Source organism: Salvelinus alpinus, chromosome 4, assembly GCF_045679555.1.
Source record: "Salvelinus alpinus chromosome 4, SLU_Salpinus.1, whole genome shotgun sequence".
In the NCBI taxonomy this organism is placed as follows: domain Eukaryota; kingdom Metazoa; phylum Chordata; class Actinopteri; order Salmoniformes; family Salmonidae; genus Salvelinus; species Salvelinus alpinus.
The window spans coordinates 54075795-54088393 of NC_092089.1; the positions used below are offsets into that span (position 1 = coordinate 54075795).

Genomic DNA, 12599 nt, shown 5'->3' on the forward strand with positions numbered 1-12599 from the left:
GAAGGTATCTCCTCTTACACACAGGGGAGATCATTATCCCCCACCACACTGGCCTACTACTTCTGCTCCTCTCCGCTTCCAGCACAGGTACCTAATCCAATGACCATAGATAATCATTATGGGGTCTCTCTTTCTCTAACAGTCTGCCTTACACTCTCCCTCTCCACCCTGTCGCCATGGTGCCTGGGAGTCTTGCTCGTCTCTCCATCTTTGTGTGGCTAGAAATGATCCACTCTGGGCTGACTAATATTTATTTTGCCGATTTACACAGAAAATGCAAACAAGAGTTACACAAATGTCACGCTTGTCAATGACAACTAGTGACTTCGGCGCCGTCTGTGAATCTGAAAGCGGATTTGCAGAGCAGTAGGAAAATTAGCCAATGAGTTTCAATGTCGTGTTTGTGTAAGACCTTACTACTCAGCCTAAATCCAAAAACTACAGAGAGCGTACACATTTAAAGTTGTTTACACAACATCTGATACTATTAAAAATGGAATAACCCATCACTTGGAGGTTAGGAGAAAGGGGAGGGTGGGGCTGACTGCAATGAATTTAAGCAGAAAGAGGAAGTTACAGTGTAAGAGAGAGAGAGAGAGAGAGGTAGAGAGAGAGTGGGTGAACGAGAGAGGTAGAGAGAGAGAGAGAGAGAGCGAGAGAGAGAGAGAGATGGATATGGAGAGATGTACTTGTTACATCCCTGTTCGTAAACAAGAGTCTGATGACAGGATTAGTGTTTATATATTTTTATGATTGAGGTGAAATCTCCTGAGGGAGAATCCTAATGGCGTCAATACTGAGCAGCCTCAGACTCCAGAGAGAGAGAGAGAGAGGCCCCAAGAGCAGAATTTAGACAGCTGGAAGTGAATAATAAGAACACATACAGTTGAAGTCGGAAGTTTACAAACACTTAAGTTTGGAGTCATTAAAACTCGTTTTTCAACCACTCCACAAATGTCTTGTTAACAAACTATAGTTTTGGCAAGTCGGTTAGAACATCTACTTCGTGCATGACGCAAGTAATTTTTCCAACAATTGTTTACAGACAGATTATTTCACTGTATCACAATTCCAGTGGGTCAGAAGTTTACATACGCTAAGTTGACTGTGCCTTAAAACAGCTTGGAAAATTCCCGAAAATGAGGTCATGGCTTTAGAAGCTTCTGATAGGCTAATTGACATAATTTGAGTCAATTAGAGGTGTACCTGTGGATGTATTTCAAGGCCTACCTTCAAACTCAGTGCCTCTTTGCTTGACATCATGGGAAAATCTAAAGAAATCAGCCAAGACCTCAGAAAAAAATTTGGAGACCTCCACAAGTCTGGTTCATCCTTGAGAGCAATTTCCAAATGCCTGAAGGTACCACGTTCATCTGTACAAACAATAGTACGCAAGTATAAACACCATGGGACCACGCAGCCGTCATACCGCTCAGGAAAGAGGCGCGTTCTGTCTAGTAGAGATGGACGTACTTTGGTGGAAAAGTGCAAATCAATCCCAGAACAACAGCAAAGGACCTTGTGAAGATGCTGGAGGAAACAGGTACAAAAGTATTTATATCCACAGTAAAACGAGTCCTATATCGACATAACCTGAAAGGCCGCTCAGCAAGGAAGAAGCCACTGTTACAAAACCGCCATAAAAAAGACAGACTACGGTTTGCAACTGCACATGGGGACAAAGATCGTACTTTTTGGAGAAATGTCCTCTGGTCTGATGAAACAAAAATAGAACTGCTGCAGGAGGGACTGGTGCACTTCGCAAAATAGATGGCTTCATGAGGGAGGAAAAATATGTGGATATATTGAAGCAACATCTCAAGACATCAGTCGGGAAGTTAAAGCTTGGTCGCAAATGGGTCTTCCAAATGGACAATGACCCCAAGCATACTTCTAAAGTTGTGGCAAAATGGCTTAAGGACAACAAAGTCAAGGTATTGGAGTGGCCATCACAAAGCCCTGACCTCAATTTTATAGAAAATTTGTGGGCAGAACTGAAAAAGCGTGTGCGAGCAAGGAGGCCTACAAACCTGACTCAGTTACACTAGCTCTGTCAGGAGGATATGGGCCAAAATTCACCCGAGTTATTGTGGGAAGCTTGTGGAAGGCTACCAGAAACGTTTGACCCAAGTTAAACAATTTAAAGGCAATGCTACAAAATACTAATTGAGTGTATGTAAACTTCTGACCCACTGAGAATGTGATGAAAGAAAAGCTGAAATAAATAACTCTACTATTATTCTGACATTTCACATTCTTAAAATAAAGTGGTGATCCTAACTGACCTAAGACAGGGCATTTTTACTAGGATTAAATGTCAGGAATTGTGAAAAACTGAGTTTAAATGTATTTGGCGACTTCAACGGTACATTGACTATTGGCGGAGTGAGGTCAAAGGTCAGAGAAAGATGGAATGATATCAAGCATTGGAAAGAGTCTTCACTGAATACAGTGCCTTGCAAAAGTTTTATTTGGATTTCATGTAATGGACATACACAGCATAGTCCAAATTGTTGAAGTGAAATTAAAAAAATAACTTGTTTCAAAAACTTTAAAAAAATGCTATGAAGCCCCTAAATAAGATCTGGTGCAACCAAATACCTTCAGAAGTCACATAATTAGTTAAATAAAGTCCATCTGTGTGAAATCTAAGTGTCACATGATCTCAGTATATATACACCTGTTCTCAAAGGCCCCAGAGTCTGCAACACCACTGAGCAAGAGGCACCACCAAGCAAGCGACACTATTAAGACCAAGGAGCTCTCCAAACAGGTCAGGGACTAAGTTACGGAGAAGTACAGATCAGGCTTGGGTTACAAAAAAATATCCGGAACTTTGAGCATCCTATGGAGCACCATTAAATCCCTTATTAAAAAATGGAAAGAATATGGCACCACAACAAACCTGCCAAGAGAGGGATGCACAACAAAACTCACAGACCAGGCAAGGAGGGCATTAATCAGAGAGGCAACAAAGAGACCAAAGATAACCCTGAAGGAGCTGCAAAGCTCCACAGCGGAGATTGGAGTATCTGTCCATAGGACCACCTTAAGCTGTACACTCCACAGAGCTGTGGGGATGTTTTTCCATCGACAGGTAAATACAGGGAAATTCTTGAAGGAAACCTGTTTGTCTTCCAGAGATTTGAGACTGGGACGGAGGTTCACCATCCAGCAGGACAATGACCCTAAGCATACTGCTAAAGCAACACTCGAGTGGTTTTAGGGGAAACATTTAAATGTCTTGGAATGGCCTAGTCAAAGCCCAGACCTAAATCCAATTGAGAATCTGTGGTATGTACACCAGCGGAACCCATCCAACTTGAAGGAGCTGGAGCAGTTTTGCCTTGAAGAATGGGCAAAAATCCCAGTGGCTAGATGTGCCAAGCTTATAGAGACATACCCCAAGAGACTTGCAGCTGTAATTGCTGCAAAAGGTGTCTCTACAAAGTATTGACTTTGGAGGGGTGAATAGTTATGCACGCTCAAGTTCTGTTTTTTTGTCTTATTTGTAGTTTGTTTCACAATAAAAAATATTTTGCATCTTCAAAGTGGTAGGCATGTTGTGTAAATCAAATGATACAACCCCCCATCTTACTTCCAGGTTGTAAGGCAACAAAATAGGAAAAATGCCAAGGGGGGTGAAACTTTCACAAGCCACTGTACTTAACCCATTTAAAAGACCCCAAACAAAGCAAAACCTTGAAGCTGAAATCCTCAATAGTGACACTGCCACGCCCATTTGCAATATTATAACAAAGAAGTTACTGCAAACAACAAATACAGTTTTTTCCCCCTCTGAAATCATTGCATCATATGTACATCAATTGTTTTTACCATGCTGCGCGATGTCTCTTCAGCTTGGCAACAAAAACAATAACAATGGTGGTGGGGTGAACATTGTTGTCACGCTTGTTGAAATGAGTGGACCAAGGCGCAGCGTGTGTAGAGTTCCACATTATATTTAATAGTGAAACTTACAACCAAAACAACAACAAATATAACAACCGTGCAGTAATGCCTTGCACAAGGCAACTAAACACAAACAAGATCTCACAAACAACAGGTGGGAAAAGGCTGCCTAAATATGATCCCCAATCAGAGACAACGATAGACAGCTGCCTCTGATTGGGAACCATACCAGGCCAACATAGAAGATGAAAAACTAGAATGCCCACCCTAATCACCCTGATCTAACCAAATAGAGAAATAAAAGGATCTCTAAGGTCAGGGCGTGACAACTGTGCTGTTTCCGCCTAATGCAGATTTAATCTTCAACTAAATACAGAATTAGTAATCATAGCCTGGCAAATGAAACAGGACGCCATAAAAAAAACATGGCTGGCCAGAGCGACTATGTCATCACTGTGGGTCGGGAGAAATAGAAATTGAAGAACACTTTCTAATCTTCTGCCCCAAATACATATTGGTTAGAGATTCCTTCATCCCCAAATGAAAAATGTAAATGTACACATTCACAGAACAATCAAACAAAGAGAAACTTATACTCTATACTTTTGGGGGAAAGGTCTGATGTGTATGAGTTTGCAGCACAATATGTCACAGCTTGCCACAAGCTAAGGGAAGAAACATTACATTTGTTTGTACAAATTTCTTCAAGTACTATAATAGACCATTTTGTTTCTTGAATTAGATTTCTGAACATGTTTTTTTCCCAATTCTTATTGTTGTGTATCACTTTGCTTTGGCAACATTGACCTTGTCATCAAGCCATTAAAGCATATTGAGTTTGAGACAGAGACAGAGACAGAGACAGAGATGTACTTGTCACATGCCTGTTTGTAACCCAGTGGATCTGATGACAGGATTGCTGGGAAATCTCCTGAGGGAGAATCCTAATAGCTTCAATATTGAGCAGGTTCAGACTCCAGAGACGAGGAGTAAGTGCACAGAAAGAGACGGCGATGGAGAGAGAGGGGAGAGAAAGCGGGAGACTGCGAAAGCGCGCGTGCGAGAGAGAGAAAAGTCAGTGTGTCATTGCAAAGGCCAATGGAACAGCTATTAATAAGGCATGTTTATGGCCCTTTCAGCAGACCACCCTGGGGAGAGAGGAGAGGATGGAAGCAACAGAACAGCAGTCTGTCTACCTACCCTAAGGGAGGGAAAAGGTGAGGAGAAGAAGACTGACACCCAACACTGTATTTCTGATCAATTTGATGTTATTTTAATGGACAATTTTTTGGGGCTTTTCTTTACAAAACAAGGACATTTCTAAGTGACCCCAAACTTTTGAACGGTAGTATATATATTTCCTGTCTCATTTTAATAGTTAGCAATCTAATCCAATACTTATCCAAAATACTGGTGTTCAATGGGAAGAAATTACATGCAGTCCAAATTATATTTTTTTAACCCATCCTTTCTTTCTTTCGTGTCAATCGCGATTCTCCTCTAGTTCACACTCTGACTTATTTTCTTGTTGGGTTGTATTATTGTAAATGTATATTTAGAAGAAAAAACATACTTTGTGGTTATAGCCTGGGAATAATCCTATTTACGTCTTGAGACGTAATTTGTTATATTGCGGAGCAAAGCCATGGTGTATTAGATAGCATTGGAGGGCCTTACTGCCCAAAGTCCCTGGAATCTGTTGTAATTTAAGAGGTCAACTGGGAGGTATTTAATAATGAACCCGGGCGTAATGAGGCCTTTCCATGAACCTCTTGATCTTCATCCACCGGCTTGGACCACTTCCTGGTCACCTGCACACCAAAGGGAAATACAGACATTCCTCCCATTGGATTACTCTTTATTATCACTTATGGGAAGTGATTATTTTACAATGTCAGTTGGTCTGGAACTGGGACTGGGTCCATGCTGCCTGCCTGAAATGAATCTCTGCGCTGTGTGGAACCCTGAGTATTTCTTCTTCTTTGCTTTCTTGGCATTCCCTTATCCCGCTCGACTTAAATGGCTTCCATTTGACATAGTATTTATTTAAACAGCTTGACATGGACAAGTCTTTCGTTTCACAGGCTTAGTTTTGGGGGGGTAGGATTTTTCACTACCACTTGGGGTACAGCGGCTTGACGGCCGGGGAGTTCAGAGTGCCGTTTCAGTCTAAAACGCAACTTTATGACACAAGCCACCTCTGCCATTCTTGTAACCAAAAAGAGCACACAGCGACGACAACAAACAACTTTACCTACACAACTCAATTTTAGGCCATGGACCATTCCCGTGGACATTGAATGGGGTGAAGACACTAATAGATGACCGTATCAAACATAAGACAGGAGTGATAAGGGAGGTCGACGTTAGAGGTCCCCACACTTGGTTTATACAAGCAAGCAGAAAAATAGCTTTGCTATGCATTCAATTGAGACTTTTCACAAAACTCCCCATCACTGACCTCAGACTAGATAATTGATGCCAGTAACACAGGCCCAACAATGCCAGGTTTTAATTCAAGAAGACCATAAAATACTTTGGAAAAGGTCAAGCAAGCAGTGCTAAATTAAGAGGGGGAAATTCCTAAAGAAAAAACAGGACGGGATAGGAACACATAATCACCCCACTGGGCACACAGTATTTTAATCAATTTTGTTTCCACATTATTTCAATGTTTCCACGTCATTTTCACTGGGCACAGACGTTAATTCAACGTCTATTCCACATTGGTTCCACGCACTTGGCCCAGCTAGAGTCAAGAAACTTCCCAGTGGGACAGTTTCCAAGCCAGAAAGCACTGCCTGCCTCAATATTGCTGCAATATGAGAGACAATCATGGTTTATTTCAAGTTGATTTACTCTCTCACCACCTCACTAAACGGTACTCTGATTTAACATGCAATACCAAAAATTGAGGAAAATCCTGGAGAGAAAGGAGGATATTTTCCTGCTTTTGTTGAACAACATTCTTTTTCATAATTTTTCAGGAAGGCTTGAACCAAATCTGCCATTCTGTCACTATAACTCCTATATCTCCTTGTTTTGCCTAAGGAAGTGTATATATCCTAAACCAAAATCCTATTGACTGAGTTAGGGACAGCTTTTCTGTCATCACGTTGTCAATAAGCACACTTGAACGAGGCCATCACTCTAAAATGGTGTGTTTGGATCATCTGTGAAGAACTGAACACTTTCAGGCAAAATATTTTCCTAGCTGTATTTACACAAAAAATATTTCCAGATCTGACTTCTCATTTAATGGTCGACGTACATGCTGTGCGTACCGCAAATAACTTTCAAATGGACATGAGGAAACAGAGAGTGCCATTGAGGAAACCTGCAGTTCATACTTTGAAGAATGCCACTGAAGAGAGGGAGAGAGAGAGAAAAATATACCCAGAAAAACCTGGTGAGCTGGCTTGAATGGGGCGGCCATGGAAAAATACTGATATTTCATGCATGAAAATGCCACTGTGCACCTAAAAATCAAAAGGTAAAAAAAAGGCAGAAAGAGGTGGGTTTGTGTTTGAGGGACACGTAGAGTTAATGTGGGCTAGAGCAGCAGACATTCCTGGTGGGTCTCTGAGACCAGAAAGGGGAAATGGTTTCTCCCAAGAGAGGGTTCTGGCCCCATACCCTAGATACAAGTCTCTAAAGCACAGGTGTCAAACTCATTCCACGGACGGTCGAGTGTCTGCAGGTTTTCGCTCCTCCCTTGTACTTTATTGATGAATTAAAGTCCCTAATTAGTAAGGAACTCCCCTTACCTGGTTGTCTAGGCCTTAATTGAAAGGAAAAAAACAAAAACCTGCAGACACTAGGCCCTCCATGGAATGAGTTTGACACCCCTGCTCTAAAGCACTATAATCCTTGAGGTGAGGCTAGATTGGCACATGACAAACACACCACAGACCAAAAAACACCATAAAGATAGAGATGGATGACACAAACACACGCACACACACACGCCCACACACACACATTATCCATCTACCCACCCAAACAGCTGTCTGCCAATACGGTGTTACGTCTTACCTCTCCTGCAGTGCCTAATGGCCATTTTGCATCTCTTGGACTCGGCGATGGTGGGGCAGGGTATCGTGTCCTTGGGTGGCTTCTTCACAATGTGCCGTGTCCGCGTCTCCAGACCCCACTTGAAGCCGCAGGTTTTGTTTCTCCTGTTGCAGGACCCCCACTCGCTCCACTGGCCCACCTCGCAGCCCTCTGCGTGGGGAGAGACATGAGTCATTAAAAGGGTAACACCGGGGATACTCGATGGAGGGTCCAAATCAAGGTTTACTACAGTACATAGCGAAAAAACTAGGATGGCCATAACCTCTTGGTGTGTGGTCCTTTCCATCCTTCTACTGTTTCATTTAAAAACATATACAAGAGGTTAGAAGGTTAAAAGACTGTTGGGTAAAGTCAATCAGTTCTAGGAGATCCTGCCTCAATGTAATCCACATTGTTGACTTTCCACATTTCAAACACAGTATGAATTACTCCAAAAAGGCACCCTATTCCCTATATAGTGCACTACTTTGGACCACAACCCAGTAATGCACTACATAGGGAATAGGGAGCTATTTCAGATGCGCATACAGTATGTCTTTGCTTTTTCCCTTTTACCTCCACACTCCATGGTGTCCTCCAGGGGCGCAAAGCCTTCGGGGCACTTCTCGGAGCAGCGCCCTTTGTGCAGGTAAAACCCTGCCTTGCACTTCGTGCAGAAGTCTTTACTGAAGCAGGACTCACAGTTATCTATCCTGCACCCTGTGGGAGGAAGAGGAGACAAGATGAGAGGCGATGCTGGGAGAGGAGGGGAAGTGAAGTGAGGAGAGGTCTCGGCAAAGGCCTGGGATAGGCAGCGGCACAGTACAGTATTCACTCATACCATCTGGAGTTGATAGAAGAGTAAGGGGGTTTGGGGAAGGAGATGGAGTTCTTGAAAGGATAACCGCCCCCCTCCAAAAGAAAGCCTCTGTGTTGATGTCCTGTGAATTAGATAATCATATATCTCCAGGGCTGTGCTGTATTTCAGCACACTCGGTTTTCAGTGTGAGCGGGGGAAGAGTGTGAACTGTGAAATAACAACAGCAAAGTTAGTGAAACATTACCTCACTGTGACCGCTTTCAACACAGGCAGGAAAACATATCACTAGCCTGACATCCAACAATCTGGAGACAAGACAGAGGTCTGGGCCTCTGGTTCTCATGTCCTAGCCACAAATGGGTTTGAGGGATTCTATTTTGTTTTTGTTTTAAATATATTTTTTAACTTCACTAGGGTAGGGGGAACTATTTTCACTTCCGGATGAAAAGCATGCCCAAAGTAAACTGCCTGCTACCCAGGCCCAGAAGCTAGGATATGCATATAATTGGTATATCTGGATAGAAAACACTCTAAAGTTTCCAAAACTGTTAAAATAATGTCTGTGAGTATAACAGAACTGATATGGCAGGCAAAAACCTGAGACAAATCCATCCAGGAAGTGGGATTTTTTTATTTTTGTAGTTTTCTATTGAATGCCATTACAGTATCCATTGACTTAGGACTCAAATTGCACTTCCTATGGCTTCCACTAGATGTCAACAGTCTTTAGAAGTTGTTTCAGGCTTGTATTCTAAAAAATTTGTGAGTAAGAGCACTCTGAATGAGTGGACACTGCAGTGGCCCAGAGCTTTTTCATGCGCGAGACCGAGAGGCCTTTCTTGTTTACCTTTTATATTGACGACGTTATTGTCCGGTTGAAATATTATCGATTATTTAGGCTAAAAACAACCTGAGGATTGATTATAAACATCGTTTGACATGTTTCTACTAACTTTACGGATACTATTTGGATTTTTCGTCTGCCTGTTGTGACTGCGTTTGAGTCTTTGGATTACTGAACAAAACGCGCACGTTTTTGGATATAAACATGGACTTTATCGAACATTTATTGAGTAAAGGGGAGTCTCGTGAGTGCAACCATATGAAGATCATCAAAGGTAAGTGATTAACTTTATCACTATTTCTGACTTGTGTAACTCCTCTACTTTGCTGGTTACTGTTTGTAATGACTTGTCTGCTAGGCGTTGTTCTCAGATAATCGCATGGTATGCTTTCGCCGTAAAGCCTTTTTGAAATCTGACACCGTGGTTGGATTAACAAGAAGTTAATCTTTAAACCGATGTATAACACTTGTATGCTTCATTATTTTTTATAATGAGTATTTCTGTTTTTGAATTTGGCGCTCTGCAATTTCACTGGATGTTGGTCAGGTGGGACGCTACCGTCCCACGTACCCTAGTGAGGTTTTTAAGCAAGTTAGTGTTACCCATGCTTCCAACTTATGTTTGATATGGTTCATTCTAAGCTTAGTGTTATCAGACATTGCATCATTGATGGTAAGAAGGAACTTTTTGTGATTAGGAAGTTAGTTTGGATTGGGGAACAAAACCATTGCGAGCCCCTGCCAAACTAACTAACCAACACTGATGTCTTTGGTGAGAAACACAACGCCACACTTATCGTCCCACGCCCCACCCTGCCGGGCTGAAACACAGCACTGTGCGGCGAGGGCGATGTGTCATAAAGCCTTTTACTCTGCAAATAGCACTTTCAGGCAGGGGCCCAAATTACACGAGCTGCACCGACGGGTCGACGCACTGGGCTGCATGATTAAAAGGAAGCCCTCACCCGAGCTGTCTAATTTATGACACTGCTCAGAATCCCTAAGTGGCCTGATTGGTTGGCTAACCCCAATCTATATTAGAGGAGGCTGGTGGGAGGACCTATAGGAGGACCGGCTAATTGGAATGGCTGGAATGGAATTAATGGAACGTATCAAGCATATCAAACATATAGAAACCACATGTTTGACTCTGTTCCATCAATTCCATTTCAGCCATTACAATGAGCCCATCCTCCTATAGCTCCTCCCACCAGCCTCCACTGGCCTATAGGCTAGCCAACTAGCAGCAGTCATCTCGATCACTCGCTCTACTAGGCTTTCGCAGGTATGGTGGTGGCATCTGGTCTTCTCTGTGTCTCCCGGAGAGTCACCATGTGCGCATGTGAGTGTGTGATTGTGTGTTGAAGTAATTATCCACATGTAACAGATGCAGAGTACAAGGCCCAAGACTCTTTTATCTAGGACCCGTTTGCGGGCCCGGAGAAGGTTCTCACAATCACGCCCCTTAATTACACCATCTCCAGCTAACCATCAGGCCTCCTCTGCTCGCTCTGCATTCCTCCGCAACGACAGAGGTCCCTCCCCTTTTCACTTTGAACCCCTAAGTATGGCCTCTACCCACTCACTCTGTCTCTCACGCTTTTCCAATCCTGACCAGTCTAAACAAACTTGCTGCAAACACACACATAAGTACACACGTACACACACACACGCACATAATGGAAACACACAACCATATACACACACATATAATTATACACACATATACATACACACACACATATGCAAACAGACACACACACACAAACAAACATGTCACATACACTAACCACACTCAAATCAGAGTTGGTTGGGGACACACCCATTGCGCTGTCGCCCGTCGCCTACCTTCTGAAAAGATGACAGGATGACAAGATGTTCGAATACCAGCATCCACACTGTTCTTGATTCTTTACCTAGATACAGTATCTATCGGCTCTCTGGCTGGTCATTGGCATAATGCTTGATTATCACCCTCAAAGTTTAATGAATAATGTTCCTGACGCGATATATATAGGCCTACTGTAGGCTTATATCCAGTGAGGTTCAATGGAGAAAAAATAAAAATGTATATATACAGTGGGGAGAACAAGTATTTGATACACTGCCGATTTTGCAGGTTTTCCTACTTACAAAGCATGTAGAGGTCTGTAATTTTTATCATAGGTACACTTCAACTATGAGAGACGGAATCTAAAACAAAAATCCAGAAAATCACATTGTATGATTTTTAAATAATTAATTTGCATTTTATTGCATGACATAAGTATTTGATACATCAGAAAAGCAGAACTTAATATTTGGTACAGAAACCTTTGTTTGCAATTACAGAGATCATACGTTTCCTGTAGTTCTTGACTAGGTTTGCACACACTGCAGCAGGGATTTTGGCCCACTCCTCCCTACAGATCTTCTCCAGATCCTTCAGGTTTCGGGGCTGTCGCTGGGCAATACGGACTTTCAGCTCCCTCCAAAGATTTTCTATTGGGTTCAGGTCTGGAGACTGGCTAGGCCACTCCAGGACCTTGAGATGCTTCTTACGGAGCCACTCCTTAGTTGCCATGGCTGTGTGCTTCGTGTCGTTGTCATGCTGGAAGACCCAGCCACGACCCATCTTCAATGCTCTTACTGAGGGAAGGAGGTTGTTGGCCAAGATCTCGCGATACATGGCCCCATCCATCCTCCCCTCAATACGGTGCAGTCGTCCTGTCCCCTTTGCAGAAAAGCATCCCCAAAGAATGATGTTTCCACCTCCATGCTTCACGGTTGGGATGGTGTTCTTGGGGTTGTACTCATACTTCTTCTTCCTCCAAACATGGCGAGTGGAGTTAGACCAAAAAGCTCTATTTTTGTCTCATCAGACCACATGACCTTCTCCCATTCCTCCTCTGGATCATCCAGATGGTCATTGGCAAACTTCAGACAGGCCTGGACATGCACTGGCTTAAGCAGGGGGACCTTGCGTGCGCT

At 42.9% G+C, this 12599-nt stretch overlaps 1 protein-coding gene across 1 annotated transcript in view; it reads right to left on the minus strand.

Annotated features, from left to right (window-relative positions):
- The window catches only part of LOC139573956 (R-spondin-2-like), a 75023-nt gene that overhangs the window by 14401 nt on the left and 48023 nt on the right, over positions 1–12599 (minus strand). Inside the window, exons 3-4 of the mRNA XM_071397975.1 lie at positions 8542–8685; positions 7948–8136 (exon numbers count right to left, since the gene is read on the minus strand). Coding sequence (XP_071254076.1) covers positions 7948–8136; positions 8542–8685 — 333 coding nt within the window. The remainder of the gene's footprint in view (positions 1–7947; positions 8137–8541; positions 8686–12599) is intronic.